Source organism: Hydra vulgaris, chromosome 09, assembly GCF_038396675.1.
Source record: "Hydra vulgaris chromosome 09, alternate assembly HydraT2T_AEP".
Classification (NCBI taxonomy): domain Eukaryota; kingdom Metazoa; phylum Cnidaria; class Hydrozoa; order Anthoathecata; family Hydridae; genus Hydra; species Hydra vulgaris.
The window spans coordinates 15,585,437-15,609,060 of NC_088928.1; the positions used below are offsets into that span (position 1 = coordinate 15,585,437).

Sequence of the window (23,624 nt, forward strand, 5' to 3'; positions counted from 1 at the left end):
ACGGAAAAAACAATACTCTCCTTCATCAAAGTTTTAATTTTTCTCTTTGTTCTTTTAAATTCCCTAACTGGAACGATTTTTTTTTATTATTAGCATAATATCGACTTGCAGTTCTTTGATAAGTTAAGTAAATTTAATTTTTTTTAATGTTGGCATTTAGGTAATATGGGATAACGGTAGTAGCCAACGTGCCCGTCAGCAGACCTACTCCTAGATAATGTTAAATATTTATCATAATATTTTTATCATAACTTATGTACTGTGCAGAGTCACAAAACGTAAATGTGCCAATCCTCCTTAATTTAACTTTAGACCTAATCCAATTCCACTTTGAAAGCAAACTAATTCTAATAGTCTCGAATAACAAAATAATGCATTAGATAATTTATATAAACAAAGGGTTAGCAATGTTTTAAGATTTAACTTTTTAAAGTTTTAAGTTTAGTTTAGTTAATTTTAGTGGTCAGTAATTTAAAATATTTACAACAATCTGTAATAAACTTATAGACTTTTCAAAAATCATAAATGTTATGTTTGAATTACTAACAAAGATGTGCTGCATCAGGCACCTCAATACTAAAGTCTTAAGATACTTGTGCACATCTTCCACGCAAGTGCTGTACTTTAAGAACATAATAGAATAGTGGAAACATTTGTGGAGAGAGTTTATTTCCAGTTATCGTTTAAAAGTTCTCTTTTAACTAATTTAAATGTTCATCTGACGTCAAATTTTTTAGGACCCTCTCCCTCCCTCTAGTAAAAAATTGACAAAATTTTTAGACCCTCCTCCCCCCATTTTGTTGACGTAATTGATGGACAGCCTCTTAAATATTTAATTTGCGACGTTAGAATTAATTGTACCATCTAGCGACGTTTGAATATAGTCTCTCCCATCTTTATTTCATTATTTTAAAATTTCGATATGAATTATTTGTTTATGATCGGCTTGATATCCCGTAAATAATTTAATAAACTTTAATTCAAACGTTAGGAAGGGGCGAGTTATTACGCTTTCTTACATTAAAAAATGATTAATAAATTCTGTCTTGATCTAATTTCAATGTAAATTTAAGTGGTATAACCGATATAAAGGATGGAATTAGCATATAAAAAACAAATAAGGTTTGCAGAATCATTAAAAAATACAGTTTCTTGTTTTGATAATCTAGTTGCTATACCATCTCCCGAGAATGCACGCTCAATCTCGTTATGGCAAGTTGATGATAACAGTGGTGAATGTGTTGAGTCTTCTCTTATTAATAATAAGGTACAGCTTCAATTAACGAAAGTATAGATTTAAAAAACGCCTAATAAAAGTAGAAAAAAGTGTACGCAGTCCATTGGACTGTTGATAATGCAGTGTGGACAAGAAACCTCCTTTTTTTTTCTAACCACATGAATTATACATACATACATACATACATACATACATACATACATACATACATACATACATACATACATACATACATACATACATACATACATACATACATACATACATACATACATACATACATACATACATAAATACATACATACATACAAACACACACACACACACACACACACACACACACACACACACACACACACACACACACACACACACACACACACACACACACACACAAACACGCATACACACATATATTGGAATAATTTTGAATGTATTCTACAAAATAGTGCTCAATGTTATTAAAAGAGCAATAATAATATATTTATATATTTGTGTGCAAATAATAATAATAATAATAATAATAATAATAATAATAATAATAATAATAATAATAATAATAATAATAATAATAATATATTTATATATTTATGTGCAGTAATAATATATTTATATATTTGTGTGTGTGTTTGCTAATGTAATTTAGCAATATCTGTATACATATTTAGATATATACACATATTGCTAAATTATGTGTTTATATCTAAATATTGGTATTAGTATAGCAGAAAATATCTAATATTTCACTTATTTTAAAAAATTTTTTAAATACTTAAAAGTAGCAAGTAAACACTTGAAATATAGTTCACATAAATATCTAATATATATATATATATATATACATATTGCTAAATTACATTTGCAAACACACACAGACACAGAACACAAAGAATGCATTTTATCTATTTGAGCTTTTGTTTTTATTAAAAAATAAACTAATAATTTTGTTTTTGCTTATAATCAAAAACTAAATTATTAGTTTAATTTTGAATAAAAACAAAAGCTCAAATAAATAAAATGTATTCTTTGTTCATACTAAAAGAGATTTATTTGTCAATAAGATACGAAGTCTTGTTAGCATCTGGAATATGAGTGTCAATGACTATGTTGAACACTTGTTCAACATTAACTAGTTGTAAAGTTCTCTTAATCCAGGATGTTCACAACAGCTTGTTTAGAAATGTGCAATCATTGAGAGGCCTGTCTCTACAAAGTTTAAGACCATTTGTAGATAAAATGATATTTTTTGCAAATATTTGTTTTATAGTTCAAAAAACTTGAAAAAAAAATCAAATAAACAAATTTGAAATTATTGTATAAGCAATAATTTTTTTTTAATTTTTTGTATTAAGCAATATATTTTTTTGAGAGTTGCCAGTTTTTGTTTAATATCCGATCTGGCATTTTATAAATAATAATAATAACAATAATATAATAACAATGATAATAATAACAATAATAGTAATAACAATGATAAATTTTTATTTTTAATTACAAATTCAGCTTATTAATGGACACCCTGAAAGCATTGATTTAGTATGTTTTGGGAATGCTTCCCTAACATTGGCATCAGCTTGTCGATCAGCAATCAATGTTTGGTATTGTGATAGTGTCCCAGGTCTCAAATATGTATATATTACTTTTTAGAAACTTTAAAAATTAATTATACATAATTTTTTTATTGTATTTTTAATGTTCATGTGTTCAAGTGTTTTTATTTTCTGTGTTTTAGATTTCAAAAAATTAGCTCCCCAGAATTTGATAAAAGAGTTAGGAAGAGTTAACTTTATGTCATTTTCACCAGATGATCTTATGCTTTCAATATGTACCAATACTGATATATGGGTTATTGAAATAAAGGTTCTGTAATATTATTTATTATATATGCATTGTGTGTGTGTATATATATATATATATATATATATATATATATATATATATATATATATATATATATATATATATATATATATATATATATATATATATATATATATATGTATATATATATATATATATGTATATATATATATTTTAAATGACGATATCTTGTATGACAGTTGAATAAGTTTAATATATGAACATCAATAAATACGAATTCTCTCAACACTAATTTTTTTTTATTTTATCTAAGAAATTTTTGCTAGATTATTGATACTAGCATCTTCAGCTTTAATTACAAATTATTAATTAAATTTAATTACAAACAAACAGTAATGTCACTTTTTAATGGCATTATCTTTATTTGTAAATCTTGCGTGGCTATCATCTACGTACCTGAAAAACGATTTTATTTCTAACGGTCGATTAGAAAGAAGCGCAATGTTGATTGCTTTATTTTCAAAAAATTGCAGGAAACCTTCTGCAAGTACTACCATGAGTGAAAGTCCTATTGGACCTGAATCTACAAACTCGTGAATTTCTTCATTCCATAAAAAATAACATTTATATAAACACAGTTCTATTAGTGATTTTATTTCTGAAATGCTTAGTTTTTTGAGCATATTTAAATTTGGGAAGTGCTCTAAGATATCAAGAAGAATTTTTGTAGCCTCTCCCAGAGGAATTGATGGGTATAAATTGACAACGTCATAAGATACCTGTATTTCATCGTTTGATATATTCCAAAGTTTAGCTGTTTTTACAAAATTGACGAATTTTTTAACTTTATTATGCTTTTGTCTAAAATTGGTTGAAATATATTTACCAGATATTGTGATATTCCATAACTTGGTGTCCCGATGGTTGAAACTACTAATCGCAAAGGGTATGATTTTTCCGGTTTGTGCACTTTAATTACACCATACATACGTGGTACTGGGTCGCTTAAGTAAACACTTTCATATTCTTTTTTGGTAAATCACCCTTTTTTGTTCAATTTTGATAGGTAAGTTCTAAGTATCCATTTTCAACAAATATTAAACAGTCAACATCATGCCATCAAGTACACTATTGAATTGGAAGATGAAAACAAAAGAATAAATTTTTTAGACATCCGAATAACCAATAATTGAAAAGGTAATTATGATTTTAACATACATCAAAAAAAAGCAATAACAAATATTCAGATTAAGCCCAATTCAAACCACGATCCAAAAATCTTAGAAGGAATATTTAAAGGATTTATTCATAGGCTTTACCAATTTGCTCTGAAAAATTTCTAAATAAAGAAATCAATTTCCTAATAAATGTGTTAGCTGAAAATGGATACGAAAAGAAAAAATTGCAAGACCTTGCAAATATTGTTATAAAAAAAACGATACTCAAATAATGAAATAGTTTTATCTAACAACGAAGCAACCATGCCAACTATATCACTAATGTGGATCCCAATATTATCACCAAAACTTCGAAAAATCTTTAAGAAAGCAGGTTACAGGGCAGTCTTTAAATCTAGTGCAAATCTTAAATCTTTGCTAACTTCACGCAACAAAACAAAACTACCATCAAATAGCCATCCTGGAGTATATCTAATAGAATGCGAGTGTGAACAAAAATACATCGGCGAAACAAAAATGAAAATAGCAACAAGAACAAAACAACACCAAAAAAATGTTTTTGAAGAAAAATTAGAACAATCTGCAACTGGGCATCATAAAACTAAATGTTCATGTAGTATAAAATGGGATCAAGTAAAGACGTTAAAAGTAGAACCCAAAAAATTTGAAAGAAAAGTTTGAGAGGCAATCAAAATTCAGTTCAACAAATGCGGACCTAAAAATGGAGTTAAGAATTTAGATGATGGTCAATATATAAAAACGCAATTCTGGACGCCATATTTTTAATACCTACGTAATATTAAAGAAGCCCAATTAAAGCGAACTTTAAAAAAGCCATTAAAAAGTGACATTACTGTTTGTTTGTAATTAAATTTAATTAGTAATTTGTAATTAAAGCTGAAGATGCTAGTATCAATAATCTAGCAAAAATTTCTTAGATAAAATAAAAAAAATTAGTGTTAAGAGAATTCGTATTTATTGATGTTCATATATTGAAATATATATATATATATATATATATATATATATATATATATATATATATATATATATATATATATATATATATATATATATATATATATATATATAAAATATATATAAATATATATATATATATATATATATATATATATATATATATATATATATATATATATATATATATATATATATATATATATATATATATATATATATATATATATATATATATATATATATAGAACTCTTATATGTTGTCAGAAAGTTTTTTCCGTATTTTGTTGACAAAAACTAAAAATTAAAATGCAAGACCGGAATTTTTTTTTTAATAATTGATAGACTGCCTGCCCCAACCAAACCCTCAGTCGATGTAGCAGCACTCCCTTGCGAGCTGGCTAAAAGATAGTAGATGTAGCAGCACTCCGTTGCGAGTCAGGCTATTTGTCAGTCGATATAGCAGCACTCCGTTGCGAGTCAGGCTATTTGTCAGTCGAAGTAGCAGCACTTTGTTGCGAGTCAGGTTATAAGATAGTCAATGTAGCAACACTTCGCGCATGATTTACAGTAAAAAAAAAAAAATAAAAACATTTTATTAAGAAAAATAAAAATAAAAACATTTTATTAAAAAAAATAAAAATAAAATTATTGTTTATATTGTTAAAATATATATATATATATATATATATATATATATATATATATATATATATATATATATATATATATAAATATATATATATATATATATGTATATGTATATATATATATGTATATATATATAAATATATGTATATATATGTATGTATATATATGTATATGCATATATATACATATATATATATATATATATATACATATATATATATACATATATATATAAATATATTATTATTATATCTAAAATATATTTAAAAAAATAGTTATACGCTGCCTTTTTTATTAAAATTAGTTTATATATATATATATATATATATATATATATATATATATATATATATATATATATATATATATATAGGCCTCAGCGGGAGTAAATGTCTCAGCGACTAAATGGCTTGGCGAGCCATGAGAGCTGCTCCTCTACACTGCTTTTTACGAGAGCTGTTTATTTATATAAAAATAGCTTATTAAATACAAAATTTTTTTTTATACTTGTTACAAGCATATGTTTGCAACAATAATATACACATTTATTGCAATGTGAAAAATTCTTTAAATGTAAAAATTTTTTTTTGCAAAAACTGTGCCTGTTTATTATCCAATTAATTAAATTTTTTTGACTTTGCGTTTTTCATTTTAGTTACAATGATCATTTTTCTTTTGAGAGAAAAAATACTTTTGCAAGAGCTGTAAATTACTCTCGTTAAACGTTTTAGGGAAGTGTGGGCGAAAGCGAGAGAACTCCTCTGAACAGCTTCTTATGAGAGCCTCTGTTTTTCCACGAGCTATCTGTTTACTTATTTAAAAAGTTGCTTATTAAATATAAAATTTGGTTTCAAACTCCTTACAAATTTACAATTTGTGACGTTAATGTTACAAGAATATATACATAACAGGCATCATTTATTGCATCGTGAAAATTTTTTTTAGACAAGCATTGTCTTTAGGTTTTCAGACAAACTATCCATTTATTTATTGACAACATTACTTATTTGATGCACAATTTGACAAAGCGCTATAAAACTTTTTACTGCTTATAAAAAATGTTTTATATTTTCTTATTGTAATAGAACCAAGGCCTTCTTAAACAGGCTGCGATAGCTAATTTTCCATAAAATTAGCAAAGGCCAATTTTTTTACAAGGAAGTATAGTTTCAATGAGGATTTAGTTGTCTGATTTAAACTATTATAGTTAAACTCGTAAAATGTCTAATAAATGCTGCATTTATGGTTGCTACTCAAATTACAAACTAAAAATAAATAATAATGTTTATGCCACAACGTATAGACTTCCCTTTAAATCTAAGAACCGCGAGCTATGGATTAAAAAAATTCCAAATGCGAACTTTGTGTTTACAGATTATAAGCAAATTTGTGTTCAGCACTGGCCTAAAGATGCAGAACTTAAAAAAGTCAAAGGTGTTAGTATTGTTTCAATGCATCCATCATCAATCTTTAAAAGTATACCAGTATCTGGTATTCCGATAGTGTCTAGAAAACAAGGATTAACTGGGTTAATGTGCTCTGAAAGAAATAGTTTACCTGTAATAGTTTTATATTTTATTAGTTAAATAATTTTATATTTTATCAATATAATTCAGAGTGTAATATTTTTATATTTATCAGTTAATCCAATCTAATCAAAATCATTTGCATTTCAATTGGGGCTCTATTTTAATTTTTTTTTGCAACAACCTTTTAAAAGGCACGGTTGTTGTTGTGGCCTTTGTTGCCAACAATACCACAACAACAACCGTGTCTTTTAAAAAACATTGGAATTACTCAAGTTAATAAGTTATTAGATATATCAAAGATGCTTATTGAGTTTAATCAATTTTTATTTTTTCAAAGCAATCTTTTACGCATTTGCAAAGTGCGCCCAAATTAATGATAACTAATATGCAATGACCTAACGATTGTAAATTGTTATCCTTTGATACTAAATAATGAATTTTTCGCAATTCAGTTCGCTAAATTTATTTACACTTAAAAAAATGAAGAAATTAAAATAAAAGGGGTTAAAATTAAAATAAAAGTTGTTTTTAAAACTTTTAAAAATAATATCATGTTAAGTATTTATTAATAAGTTAATAAAAAAATCATATTATTGGCGTTAAATGCACAATAAAAACTGAAAACTATAATAAACATAATAAATCTATACATTCTATTAGATTATATATATTTCAGCAAAACATAAAAGTTCTTTTCAATACTTTTAAAAGTGTTTTTAATATGCAAATAAACATTCACTTTTTAAAAAATTTAAAAACATAAGCACGCTATAGAAAAAAGCAATCGAAATGTTTAAGCATGGTTTCTTTTAAAGTAATTGCAAATGCATTCATTTTAAGTAAAATTTTGCATGCTTTTGTTAACAAATGCCGTAAATACCATTGTTACCATGCTAAAACATAATTAGTTATTTTACTAAAAGTAATGCTAGAAGGAAGGTAACCATTCTTTAGCATAGTTTCTTTTAAAGTCTTTATTTTAAATTTTAGTAACTAATTGTTTTTTATTATAAATATGTGTTTTTTATAATAAATAAAAAACTATCAATTGCATAATTTTTTTGAAAAAAAGTGCTGAAGTAATGCATTTGTTTTTAAAAATTTTAAGCCAATGTTTGCATATGCAAAAATAAAGAAAGGTAACATTTGTTTTTCAGTCTTTTTTTTTAACAAATCGATTTTTTGCTCCCTGCAAGTATGTTTGTTACATAAATACTACAAGAATATATACATAACAAATGTCATTAATTGCAGCATCAAAATTTTTTTTTTGATGAGCGTTGTTTTTACTGGCTTATAAAAAAAGTTTTATATTTTCTTATTGCAATAGAATGCAGGCATTTAAGGATTATTACAACAATTAAAAATTCTAAAACAAAAGTGAATAATATATTACGTTACATAAAATAAAATTATTTTGCAACAATTTAGTGTAGTAATTTTTATTTTCTATCAGTTAAATAATTTTATATTTTATCAATATAATTAAGAGTGTAATTATTATTTGTTAAAAGATAATCCAATCAAATCAAAAACATTTACATTTAAATCAGCATTTTCTTTTTTTTTTTTTTTTTTTTTTTTTTTTTTTTTTTTTCTTTTTTTTTTTTTTTTGCAACAACCATGCTTTTTAAAAAGCATTACAGTTTATTATAAAGTTTTTTTTTTTTTTTATAATTTTGTGTTTATCATTTTAGTTACAATAATAATTATACTTTTGAGAGAAAAAATTACACTTTTATGAGAGTCATAAATTGCTCCTGTAAACCGTTTTAGGGGAGTGTGGGCGAGAGTGAGAGCTAAAGCTCTCGCTTCTTGCAGAGGCCTGTATATATATATAGGGTAGGGTGGGGTAATATGGATTGTTGGGGTAATATGGATATATTCAATGAGTATCCATGGAGTAAGTTATCTATACATAATTCTAAAACTTGAAAATTACCAACAGTTTCTACACATAATTGGCTTCTTTTTTTTGCGTTAACAATGTTTATATTTGATTTACATGAATAGTTAATATGTAAAACATGTTGTTTTGAAAAAAAGTAATATTACTTCAGTAATATTACTTATGGAAGTTTGATGATGTATATTTATTAGTTGGACCATGATGTAACAATATGTAAAATTTAATTTATAAGTTCTCTAACCCATATTGATAAATAAACAAAAATCTAAAATGGGGTAAAATGGATATACAGGTAAAATAATAGTGGGGTAAAATGGATATATATAAAGTATATAAAATCCTATTAACATTATAGTATTTTATTACAAAATCATAAGCTACATGACATTTAAATATACACTTATGCTCACTTTTGCTTTTTAATATAGTATTATACATTTTTCAGTTACATATAATAATTTTATATAATGCTTCTGAACTATTTACATTAAGATCATAGTTCAAATTTGTTTTCCCTGAATGGCTAGAGTAAAATTTAAACTACCATCTAAATGTTTTATATTTTATTTTTGTATTCCTCTTTACTTTATAACTAAATTATAGACTTTATATAATTAAAGTTTGTTTTAAAATATTTTAGATTAAATAATAAGACTAAAATAAATTATTATGAATACCAACGCAAGAATATTGGTACATATGATCACAGCAAATTAATGACTGCCATACAGCTTGTTAAGGAAGGAGAGTCAGTATACAGTGTATCAAAGTCTTCTGGAATTCCTTATGGGACATTATACAAACGATCGCATGATCAAATCCAAAGGAATGACAAAAAAATTGGAAGCGGTTGTGGGTTTTTTTTAAATAATACTGAAGAAAATCTTCTAGTAGAAGCCCATATGTACTTAGCTGATAAGGGTTTTCCAAAAGATAGAGAAGATATTAAACTGATGGTTAAATCCTATTTAACATTTACTGGCAAAAAAACTCCATTCAAAGATTCACAAGCCAGGGAAAGACTGGTGCATGTCTTTTGAAAAGATGGAATTTAGTTCTTGAAAAAAGAAAACCTGAACTTTTGACAAAAGCAAGACCTAATGATCTTTGTCTAAAAATAATGGCAGATTTTTTTGAGTTATATGAGAAGACATTAAACAATAGTAGTTTGTTTGATAGACCACATTGCATATTTAATTTAGATGAAACAGGTTTACATACAGATCCTACAGCAGGAAAAATCTTTGTTCGTAAAACATCAAAAACAGCCTATTATGTTGCTTCATCATGTGGTAAATCAATGTATACTGTATTGTTTTGTGGGTCAGCAAATGGCCAGTGTCTACCTCCCTTTGTCGTCTACAAAGCCATCCACCTTTATGATGCATGGTGTCAAAATGGACCAGAAAATGCAATGTATGGTGTAACAAAATCCGGTTGGATGGAGTATTGGATATTTTTGAAAGTTGGATTGACAGGTTTATTATACATGTAAAGAATTATGAAAAGCCTTTGTTGCTGCTGTATGATGGACACCACAGCCATATAACATATTCTACTGTTTAAAAGGCTCTGGACAATCATATAATTTTACTTTGCTTACCTCCGAACACAAGTCATGCATTAAAACCTCTTGATATTGGTTTTTTTGCTCCATTGAAATCCCATTGGAAGAAAATCCTTAAAAATTGTTTAAGAGAAAGCAGACATAAAAATGTTGATAAGTCTGTATTTCCAACTTTACTAAAAGCTCTTGTCAGTAAGATAGATAACAAATTCCTGAAAAGTGGTTTTAATGGTAGTGGTCTTTACCCTGTTGACAAATCAAAACCTATGAAAAAGATAGTGAATATGCAACCAAAGCACGAGGAAGTAGATGAGTTTAACAAAAAAGAAAATGTTGTAAAAAATTTGCAGAGAGCAATCGATTCTGTACTTACACCTAGCCCAAGTCAACCTACACTGACAGCACTTGCAAATTCAAAAAAACGCAGAGCATGTGTCCAGGCCAAAAAGGGAGAAATTTTAACAGCACAAGATGTTGTCACAAAGTTACAAGAAGAAGAAAAGAATAAAGCTGAAAAGAAGACTGTATCAGTAAATAAAAGAAAACTGCTAGACATAACCAATACAGTTTGACTTTTTAAGTACGTGAAAAGTAATAAGTGTGATATATGTATCAAATATAATATGAGTATCTGTATTACCCCACCAGTAGGGTAGTTTAGATATATGAAAGATGTTGTTAAAAAAGGATTAATAAGTTAGTTATTTAAAATATATTTATGTTTTACTCATTGTGATTTTATTGTATACACCCTGAATGTAAAGAAAAATAACAAAAGTTTTTATGGTGGTTATTAATTAAAAAAAAAAATTATATTAGAAAAAAATTTGTCTAAAATTGTATCCATATTACCCCTCCCACCCTATATATATATATATATATATATATATATATATATATATATATATATATATATATGTATATATATATATATATATATATATATATATATATATATATATATATATATATATATATATATATATATATATATATATATATATATATATATATGTATATATATATATATATATAAATATATATATATTATTTTCTTGAAGCCAATGTTAACTCCATTATATAAGAAAGGCTGCAAAACAGATCCAGCAAATTATCGACCAGTCTCCCTCACTTCTGTTACTTGTAAAATTTTTGAGAAAATAATTAGAGATAAAATCACAGAGCATTTATCTCATAATAATCTTATATCTACCTGTCAACACGAATTTGTCACAAATAAATCAATTGTCACAAATCTTTTGGAAACTATCGATTTTATAACCTTTGCAAAATCAAATAAAAAATTGACAGATATTATATTCCTTGATTATGCTAAAGCTTTCGATAAAGTACCACATAAACCTTTATTATTTGAACTGGAAAAATACGGAATTGTTGGTATTGTAACAACAACTGAACAAGATTAAGGTATAGTTTTGTCATCTGATCTTAAATTTCATGGTCAAGTCACAAAAGCATCATATAAAGTTAATCAAATGCTTGGAATTCTAAAAAATACATTTATATCTAGAAATGTTACTATATGGAGTAAACTTAATAAAGTTTATGTGCGACCTCATTTAGAGTATGCAGTGTCAATATGGTCGCCTTATTTAAAAAAAGATATTAAAATTTCAGAGAAAATTCAAAAACGTGCTTCAAAGATACCACACAATCTTCATAACCTTAATTACTCTATTCGCTGTTCAGCAATTAAATGCTCATCACTTGAAAAGAGACACCAACGGAGAGATCTAGTTCAAAAATATAAACTAGAAGATTTTAAAAATAAAGTAGTCTGGCACAAAGAACCTATGAAGGTCTCTCCACGAACTGACCAATGTTTACAATACCGCAGAGAAATCATAAAGAACTGTGCTCAACGGTATCATTTCTTTAACAGAGTTGAGTTGCTTCAATTTGAAATACACTACCAGATGATGTTGTCATGCAGCAAAGCACAAACTCTTTTATAAAAAGCTTGGATAAGTACATTGAACAAAATTTAAACTTAATAATCTAATGAAACTGTAAAATGAAAATGCAGTCCCGAAGTTACTATAGCTTTCTCATTCTTTGGCGTTTAATGTTGTTGCCTGCAACAGATGAGATGCTTTACACAAAAAATGGCAATAAAACTTTTTGTGTGTAACTTAAAAATTTTGTGTGTAACTTAAGTTACTAATACTAATATATATATATATATATATATATATATATATATATATATATATATATATATATATATATATATATATATATATGTTATATATATATATAATATATATATATAAAATATATATATATATATATATATATAAATATAAATATAAATATAAATATAAATATATATATATATATATATATATATATATATATATATATATATGTATATATATATAAATATATATATATATATATGGGCAATTCCGCAAGAGTGGTGGTCGTAACATTTGATACTTTTAAGCTATTAAAAATAAACCGAAAATGGAAATGACTTGAAACTTTTCAGAAATGTGAAATACTATCATATAATTTGGTATTTAAAAGTTACATTAAAGTCTTCAACTTTTTTCAAAAATTAACTCTACTCAGTTTGACAGTCATAACGCTAACTTTTTACCACTTCTGAGCAAAACAACTTTGTCAAACTTAATGCAGCGAACGGCATGGTAAAAATAAAAAGTATTTAGCACATATTGATGTTATTGTGTGCTGAGTTTCATAGTTTTTGCTTAAAATTTTACAAATATTTTAATGTTTTTTCTGTCGTGAAAGTTGTTACCATGATGATTTTAACATAATATACATGATTTACTATGTATATTATGTTAAAAAAATGCTCTATAACATTATCAAAGTTCTCAATTATGAATATACAATATGATTTTTAACGCTATTCAACAAGAAAATAAGCATAAAAATACGTTTATACAACCCTTTCAACATTAAAACCATGCTATTGTATGATAAAATGATTTTTTTAAATAACTTTTTTGCTTAAAAGTATTTTTAAATACTTAAAAAAAAGAGTTACAGAGTTTAATATGTGTTTTCATAATTATTTTTTTTTTTCCCCTTATTTTGCGGAATTGCCCATATATATTAGGGTGCTTCTTAAAACAACTTTTTTTTTTAATTTCTGCTGGCACCCCTTGAATGTGTTCTATAAAACAATATAATACTGGATTTTAAATTTTTTTTAATAAAAAATATTTTTAGGGGTTGCTATGGACCCCCAAACATTAAATCGGTTCCTAATAATATCAAAAAAAAGTTTTTCAAAAGTACGTTATGTTTGGTCTCAAATGAAGTGAAATTATAAAAAAATATAAAAATATGAATCATTTTATAAAAAAACATCGATAAAAAAATCTTGTTAAATTCCCTATTTTTTGTTTTTAGTTGGAAAACATCATTTTCTAAAATAATAATTTAATTATAATATAATTTAACATAATTTAAAATACTTTTTATTGAAAATTTTTTTAAACCCAGTATTATATTGTTATGTTGAAAGCATTTGATAGGTACCATATATATATATATATATATATATATATATATATATATATATATATATATATATATATATATATATATATATATATATATATATATATATATATATGTATATAAAAGTTATGTCAGTGTATTCTACCAGAGTGCTCATTATTTTTAAAGAACAGAGCAATAATAAATTATTAAAACACTTTTCTAATGTTATTACCATTATTAATTAATTTATAAATAAATAGAATATCTAGGTATTTATGAGAATTTACAAAAACGTGCAAAAGATTTTATTAATCAAGTTGATTTTGGGTGCAGAAGTTGCAGCTTACACAAATTCCTGAGATTTCACTCTATAGATCTAACTAAAAACAATGCTCAAAGAGGTTAAATGATCATCCTCTTTGAGGATTATTTTTAATTAGACCTATAGTGTGAAATCTCAGGAGTTTGCGTAGCTGCAACTTCTGTTCTTTTATTTTTTTCTGTTGATTTATTTTAATATGAATTATAAAGAAAAATTAAAAAAAAAGTGAAAAATTTATTATTTTTTAATGAAAAGTTTTTCCTGTGGCTTTATAATATTTTTAAAAAAGCAATAGATCGTCAAACTTTTTTTCACTTTTTTTTCCACTTCTTTTTAATAGTATAATCTTTTTTAAAGTTTATAAGGCTGAGCAACCGCTTTGATCATGCTAAATAGCTACTTTTTCTTTTAGGGAAACGTAAGCATGATCTTTGTCCCTCATTATAATTTTAATTTAAGGAGTTATCTAAGAAGAATCATTGCTTTTCATTTTAACAGATAAGTTTTTAGATTTTTTTTTTTTTAAGTTTTTAGGCAAAGAGTTTTTTAAGTTTTTAGGAAAAGAGCATTATAAAACATGTTAAAAAACTTGTTGAGAAATACGAAAAGCTGAAAAAGAATAAAGGCTGCAAAACAGAAACTCAGCAAAGAAATGAAGAAACCCTTTCTCAAGAAATCAATGAACTATATGATATTGCTCATGAAGATGCTTTAAAATTACTCACAATAGAAGAAGACAAGATGTTTCTTAAACTACAAAAAGAACGAAGAATAGGCTATGTAAGTTCAGTTAATTGTGAATTATATAAACAAGAACAGGGAATTTCAGACAGAAACAAAGCAAATGTCAAAAGAGAAACAAAAGAGCTAAAAAGAAGAAAAGAGTGTTTGACAGTCACACACCTAGTTTTGACAGAATCAGACTCCTCTCAGGGTACTGATAATGAACTAGATGACTTTATTCCATCATCAGCAAAGAAACTAAAACTGAAAAAGAGTAAAAAACATTAAAAAGCTCTACTCTGGCATTATGTTCAGCTCTTGATTGTTTGAAAATTCCTAATCATTCTGGTTTCTTGGTTTTGTTTACAATTTGTCAAGGGTTAGGTGCCAGTATTAAATGTTTCTCTTCATCATATGAATCTCTTTGATGTGCATGTATTGAAAACTGTAAAGAAATTGTGAAAAAATTATTTCAGAATTCAAATTACAGGTTTCATTGACTGTACATATGGACAGAAAACTGTTACCTGATTTAAACAGTAGAGATGAAGGGGATCAACTGCCCATATTAGTGACAGGATATGATGTGGAAAATTGTTGTCTTAAAACTGGATAGAGGCACGGGTGAACAAGTGAGTTATGCAACAGAAAAGCTGGTACTACTTAATTCTTAATTCTGAGTCTTAACTGATGCAAATCTCAAAGTGTATGGTCTGCTTGTACCATTGGAAGTAGAATTTGTTGTAATTATGCTGCAAGGAAAAAATTTCTTGACAATTTCATATAATTTTTTCAAATATCGATAATTTTCTTAGAAAAAACTCCTTCATGTCAAAGCAGAATAACTTTTTGTACTCCTGGTACTATACATCAAGCACAACGGAACCGTTTTTGATTTTTTCAATTTTGATTTACATGAAACATTGGTTTCGGACTACCATCTCTTCATCTGCTCATCACAATGGCTTGAACCTGATTAAGAAGTTAAATAATTTTAAAATATTTGACAAAAAAGTGGCTGAATCTGCTATAAAAGCCATTGCAGAATATTTATGGTATTTAATCAAAGACCTTGTGAGTTTCTCTTTTTTCAGCCATGATCTAGATAACTAAACTAAAAAAAAGTTGATTGCACTCAAAAAGTCAGCCAAAAAAAACACAGGTAAAAAGGCTTGAAGACAAAGGATTAATGGATAAAATTGTAAGCATGAGCTTAGATGACTTTGCAACAAAAATATCAAAATATGTATTTAAAGTACTTGGAATAAATTGGACATTTATGAAGGAACATTGCCCATACACACGGAGTTCAGTAACCGAATATTAGGAAGTACGTAAAATTGTTAATTCTATCAAATTTGTGAATGATACAGTCGTAAGAGGGTAGAAATTTGTTTCAGATTACACATAAATCTTTACAAAATATGAAACTCAATTGCAATATATTTTACAAAACATAAAACTCAATTACAATATATTTTACGAAACACGAAACTTAATTGCAATATGTTTTTACAAAACATGAAACTCAATTGCAATATATTTTAAAAATTGTAAAAATCAAGCATCAAATTCCAGATTAGGTTTAAGATTTTTATATTTAATAAAAAAGGTCACTAAGTGATCTTTTTTTATTAAATATAAAAAAACCACTGAGTGATGGTGGAGTTGTCAAACATTTAGAAATAAAACTAGGAAAAAAAGCTTATTTGTCAACTACATATAAATTATTCGCCACTCATATTTGTCAATTCCATACAAATTATTTGCCACTCAGGCACCTTACAATTAAACAATTTCAAACAATAAATGGTTTTACATTATTGAGTCCATGCTTGATTTGGCTACAGATCTAGGTATCAATCTATCATTTGAATCTATTAAAATAAGTAATCTTCAAATTGCTCTAGATAATGAAATAATAAATGACTCATTTGTGGATCTGTATACAGGTATCTAAAAATGGCAGTGAAGGTAAAGATCTAAAAAATTTAAGGTCTATCTAGTTTTATCATACTCTCAGGCTAATGATAAAATTTTTTTTGATATAGTTGTTTCAATGCAACCTGTAACAAGAGAAAAATGTTTTTTACAGTTAATCTAAATTTATTAATAGTTTTATATGTATTTTTTATATGTAATTTGTAACTTGTATGCAATAATTTGTTAAATTTAAAGTACATGTCCAAATAAAGAAAAAATTCCTTATTATTGTATTATTATAAGCTTTAAACTTTCTCATTTTAAATAGTAAAATTGCAGTAAAAATGTAAATAAATGCTTTTAAATAATAAAATAAATACAAGTTTTTAAAAATGTAATTTAATATTATGTTTAAAAAAAAAATTGCCTTATAATAATCACGCCAAAAATCTTGATTTAAAAAGTAAGAGAAAATCAACATAAAAAGTTTTAAACTTTTAAATACATTAATGACCTTGCTATGTTTGTGTTATAAATGAATTAATGACCTTGCTATGCTTGTGTTATGAATAAATTAATGACATTACTATGTTATAACTCTGCTTTTTATGTTTTTTTAACTCTAATTACTAATATTTGTTTGCAAAAGTTTATATAATACATTTAACTTATGTAATATGGGTTGACCCATATTACATAAGGTAACCCATATTACTTAAGTTAACCCATATTACATAAGACTTCTTGTAAAAACCGAAACAAAAATTTATTCACTTTTGTCTATTTTTAGTCTATTTAAAAGAAGTATATATAAATATATTGCTTATTATATGTTCTAGTTATAACCAGGCCCGCCGTGAGTCTTTGCGGCGCCCAGGGTCAAAATTTCCCAAGCGCCCTACTGAAAGTGAAAGCTGATCTAATGATCCATAATTCAATACATATAATAAGCCATTTGATAACAAATCAAAGAGGATAAAAGAATATAGAATTTTTTAATTTTAATTAATGAACATTTGAACAGTTTATTTCTAGATAATTGCAATGGTCTTTTGACTTGGTTATACACTCATACATAAAATGATAAAGTCGACACTAGAACATGGTAGAAACAGACCAAAGACAATCATTAAACACTATTGGATGTTAAGAGCAAAAATTTGTCTAGAATACAACAGCAATTGTTGTGTCAACTTCAGAGGAAATTGATCTTTCGAGCTTTACTCATGGCGAATTTGGAAATCACTTCACCGTAGCACAACTTTTTGGCAAGATCATGCTCAATGGAAATAACCAGAAGATTCGTGAGTCGTTCTTGGCTCATTGTAGACCTTAAAGCTGTCTTAACTAGAGCAAGCTTACTAAAAGATCTCTCGCCTTCCGCAACAGAAACAGGGATGGTGTTGAAGATGCGCAGCAAAATGCAGACTGATTCGAAGAGCGGCTGAAGACCTTTCTGGTCTCCCCGTTGAGAGAAGTTTCGTAGAAAATTGATTCAGGAACCTTCTTCTTATTAGAATCTTTCGGGAAAGCTGAAGGATTTCGAGGAAGCCCCTGTAGAAGCACAGAATATCTTTCCACTTTGGAAAGATGTGCTGCCCACAAAGCAGGATCAATGGAAGGAATGGTAGCGATGGGTTCTTCTGTTGGCAACACCTGAGAATAAATTTTAAAAAATCTTATTTTATTAGCTTAAAAGTTTATTAACATCATTTCTTTTAAAGAGGTAGAACTTACCAAAATATTCTCTTCATTCACAGCTACCATTCCGATTTTTGATAGGGGCTCTCCCGAGCTTTCAGAAATGTCAGTGACATCGTTTTCAGTTCCAGCCTATAAAAATAAGTTAAAAATTTATATAACATTGAATTAATCAAATGGGAAAATATCCTTTCACGGGGAAAACTATTTACTACTTGAATCGATTGACTTGGCAGGAAAGAGTTTGAAGCAGTAGGACTTTCATCTTCTCCTTTTTTTGTAACTGTAATACCACAGTCTTGAAGAGTGCGTTTGTTCTTTTCCTCATTCGCAGTTCTTTGAGCAGCATTCTTTCTTACTTGACAACCAGAATCTTTCTTTTTAAAACCAGACATTTTTTAATTCTTTTTGAAACAGCATCCGCTCATAAGCAAAGAACTGTTTGAATTTCTTCTTGATTGGGTCTATCAGATTATCACATCGATATCACGTGTTTCAAAATTGTTTCAAATTTGAGAGATTTTAAAAATTAGAGAAATAAATTTAATAAAATTGTTTTAATATTTTATATCAATATCAAACTACTTGGATTTAATCTAATCTCTTTTTTTAATAAAGTAAAAAATCTCCGTTTTTAATTGAATGAAAATCTCCGTGCACTAAAGTTATTTTAAACATTTAATTCAGCGGGTTGTTAAATTAATCATTAGTATTCACTTTATTTGCGAGTTTCCGCTATATAAAAAGAATCGCTTTATTTAAAACTAATGTTTTGAAAGTAATGCTAATTTCTTAGTTTTAAAGCATTTATTACTTTTTTTATTTAAAAAGTCCAATTATGAAGCACTTCATTAAAAAGTTGAAAATTTAAACTAAAAAAAATTGACCGGCCAAAAAAAGCAATTGACAGTCTATTATATGCTTTAGCTGGTCAAATTGACCGGCTGCTTTTGATTTCTTATTTTCCTTGCTGCTTCCCAGTACTTCATCTTTTTTTTAAATAAACATGAAAAAAAAAATTATTTATATTCGGCTTCGTGCGCCCCAGTCGACCTGGCGCCCGGGACAAAACAACCCAGTAGACCCCCCTCACGGCGGCCCTGGTTATAACTCTTCTCTTGTAAGTACCTGCAATAAAGGGTAATAATGGGAGAACCAATTAGGAAATAAATTATTTTATACAATTTTAAATATATATTTGTATAAAATAAATTTATCATATATATCTACACACAAATATATATTTATATATATATATTTGTGTGTAGATATATATATATATACATATATGTATACATATACATATATATATATATATATATATATATATATATATATATATATATATATATATATATATATATATATATATATATATATAGATATATATATACATATATATATATATATATATATATATATATATATATATGTATATACATATACATATATATATATATATATATGTATATGTGTGTGTGTGTATATATATGTGTATATATATGTATATATATATATATATATATATACTATAGCATATGTAGATAACAAATTGTTACTTGTTTTGCCTATCTTTATAGCATACAGCGTTTTCATATATATATATATATATATATATATATATATATATATATATATATATATATATATATATATATATATATATATACACATACATATATATATTTTCAGTCAATGTATGCACATATAAATCAGCATCTGCTTACTCACTTTGCTTATCTTCACAGGTTTTTATTTTTTTTTCCTTCTTTTTTTTTGAGTGCTGCTACATCAACTTTCAGTTGATGTAGCAGCACTCCTATGTGACAGCAGACTATAAGATTGTTGGTGTAAGTACTAAAGCCCCCTGGCAGCAGGCTATTTTAGTTTGACGTCAAACATATTATCTAAACATGTATTTATACTTTTTTTCTAACACTATAACTTTCACAAACACTATGTCTTCTGTTTTTAAATTTTTTTATTTTCTTTTAGTTTCCAAAACATGTGGCGACCTTTGCTCACAATAGTATAGTGGAAGCAGCTGATTTTTGTAAAAAAGATTCAAATTTCTTAATAACAATCTCTAAAGATGGAACATATGCGGTTAGTTTTAAATGATTTAAGGCAATTTTAAATCTAAAAACATTGAGCAATATACATCAAGATATATTATGATGTGCATTTTCTAAATCAAATCATTTCTTGTGTAAATTAAAATAAAACATAAGTTTAAAAACTAATACAAATTTGTATATTTACTATGCAATCTAATCAATAATTTAGAGTAGAGCCAGAATTAAATGCTTTTTCAAAGTCAATATAAAATGTTTTTTGTTTATGATCACTCATTTAAGGTTGTCAGCATCTGAGTGTGAATCTAGCTTTCAAAAACCATATTGATGAGCAGAAGTAAACATAAAACAAGAGCATTTAGTAGACATTTTGACATTTAGATGACATAACAGAACTTTGAGGAAACAATAAATTATTTTTAAAAATTTTTCATGTTAAAAATTGTTCAAAAGATATTTTTGCTCTAAAAGATATGCATTTTCTAAAAGACACCTGTTACACAACACTCATCTTTTTTTTCTAAGAAGTTTTACAAAATGCATATCTATTAGAGAGTTGATGTGTTTTACACAACATGAGTTACACCATGGCTAAAGTTATTTCTCTTCTATACTCATAAAGGATTTGTGGTCCAGACAACTCTTCTGTCATAGTCTTATAAAAATGTTCTTGCATTGTTTAATGACTTGTCATTCAACAAAGTCTTTCTCTTTTACTGTACCTGTCCCTTCATGCTCTAAAAACTCATTATATAATGTTCACTCACATCAATGCCCTGGAACTTTCTCCCATCTTCATATTTTCCTGACTCATACAGCTTACAACTTTTAAGTCTTCTGTCAACCGTTTTCTAGTTCTTTAACACTATTCTTTGTTTTCTAGTAACTCTCAACTTAATAGTGGTTGCTTTCTGCCCTGCTGGGAGTGAATTAAAAATAAAGTTAGTGTTAATACTAGCAAGAGATTAGATTAAAACATCTTTATTTAAAATACTTGTAATAAAATTTATTATCTAAAGTAGTTGTTTGTTGTCAAAAACAATTAAAATTATCTTCTAAAGTAGTTAAGCGAGACAAATAGTTTAAGCTAATACTTAAAGAATTCAATGTGTAGTTCTCTTACTTTGAAAACGATGTGTAAAAACAATGCAGTCAACATAATCACAACACTGTTAAGAGAAATTATACTATTTTATTGAAAAAACAAAACTTCACAATATGCATATATGATATATGAATACTGTGTAGTACACAGTTTAATAATATGTTTTAATTTACAATCTTCCATTTCTAATTTAGATATGGAATTTATTGGAAAAGTGTCAAGTTATCCAATCATCAGTTATTTGTGGTAAGATTATATAAAATTTTTAGTTACTAATTCAAATAAAAAAATTGATTAATAATTAAAATAAAAAATTTAGTTACATACTGAGATATATGCGAAAGATACAAGTTTTTATCGCAGTTGCTAGAATTTTTTTTTTTTTTAGTCAAATTTTGGTATTAAAACAAACAAGAAAAATAAACAATTAAATAAGGCAATTACAAAATAAACAATTAAATAATAAATAAACAATTAAATAATAAATACACAACTAATTAAATAAACAATTAAATATTAAATAAACAATTAAATAGTTAAATGTAATTATCTTTTTGTTTAAAAAATAAAAGTTACATTAAAAATTCTGTAATAAAAAAGTTTTTATTATTATGCACTCATTACCTTATAATTGCAAATTTATTCAACCTTTTTTTATTTCTACCTTATAATTGTGAATCTATTGCAATTTTTTTCTTCTAGTAGTTAGTCATCATTTACATTGTAACCATAGGTTACTATCAAGGCTATCTTTATAACAGGTCTTGCAATTGTGCAATTAAACGGAAGGACTGTAAGCTGATTTTTTAAAGGAAATTTGAAAGCGGGTTGCCTGAGATATTAAAAAAATACATATCTGAAATGCACTATGCTTTGAAAATGTTGTGTTACTTCATGCTTGTCTAACTATGACAATCAGAATAAAAAATACAAATCCATTTATCGTTTGCCAAAAGATAAAGATGAACGGTTGCGATGGATAACTGTAATTCCAAGAGATAATATCTTTGACTCACTGTGGTATGCTCTAAACATTAGCCTGAGAACGTTGATTTGATAATGATTACTGGTAAGAAACGACCAAATGTACCTTCAACAATATTTCATAACATTAGTTTTAGTCAAATTCCAACAGTCTCAGCAAAACCATGTTCTAAGTTACAAGTGTAATGATGACATTGTTTTTCAATCAAATGATTTTATTCAAGGAACTGGAATACCATGGTGAGGAACATTCTAATTACCTAATAATAATTTTATAATAATATATTGGATGCAGACATGATAATATATTCTAGTTTTTATGATAATGTAATCTACTTTATGACATGAAAAACATTGTTTTTCATGTCATTAAGTAGAGTGACATAAAGCCTTTATTCATAAAAATATATATATCAAAATAAT

The 23,624-nt window shown here is 26.2% G+C and overlaps 1 protein-coding gene across 2 annotated transcripts in view; it reads left to right on the plus strand.

Moving 5' to 3' along the window:
• The first annotated feature begins 65 nt into the window (after nucleotides 1-65).
• The window catches only part of LOC100197286 (WD repeat-containing protein 27), a 74,615-nt gene continuing 51,056 nt past the window's right edge, over nucleotides 66-23,624 (plus strand). For both annotated transcript variants that reach the window (XR_010640671.1, XM_065804825.1), the window contains exons 1-5: nucleotides 66-1,267; nucleotides 2,741-2,855; nucleotides 2,970-3,097; nucleotides 21,033-21,143; nucleotides 22,412-22,463. Coding sequence is in view for 1 of the 2 variants with exons in the window: in XM_065804825.1 (XP_065660897.1) it covers nucleotides 1,094-1,267; nucleotides 2,741-2,855; nucleotides 2,970-3,097; nucleotides 21,033-21,143; nucleotides 22,412-22,463 (580 nt within the window). In the remaining variant the exon portion in view is untranslated. The remainder of the gene's footprint in view (nucleotides 1,268-2,740; nucleotides 2,856-2,969; nucleotides 3,098-21,032; nucleotides 21,144-22,411; nucleotides 22,464-23,624) is intronic.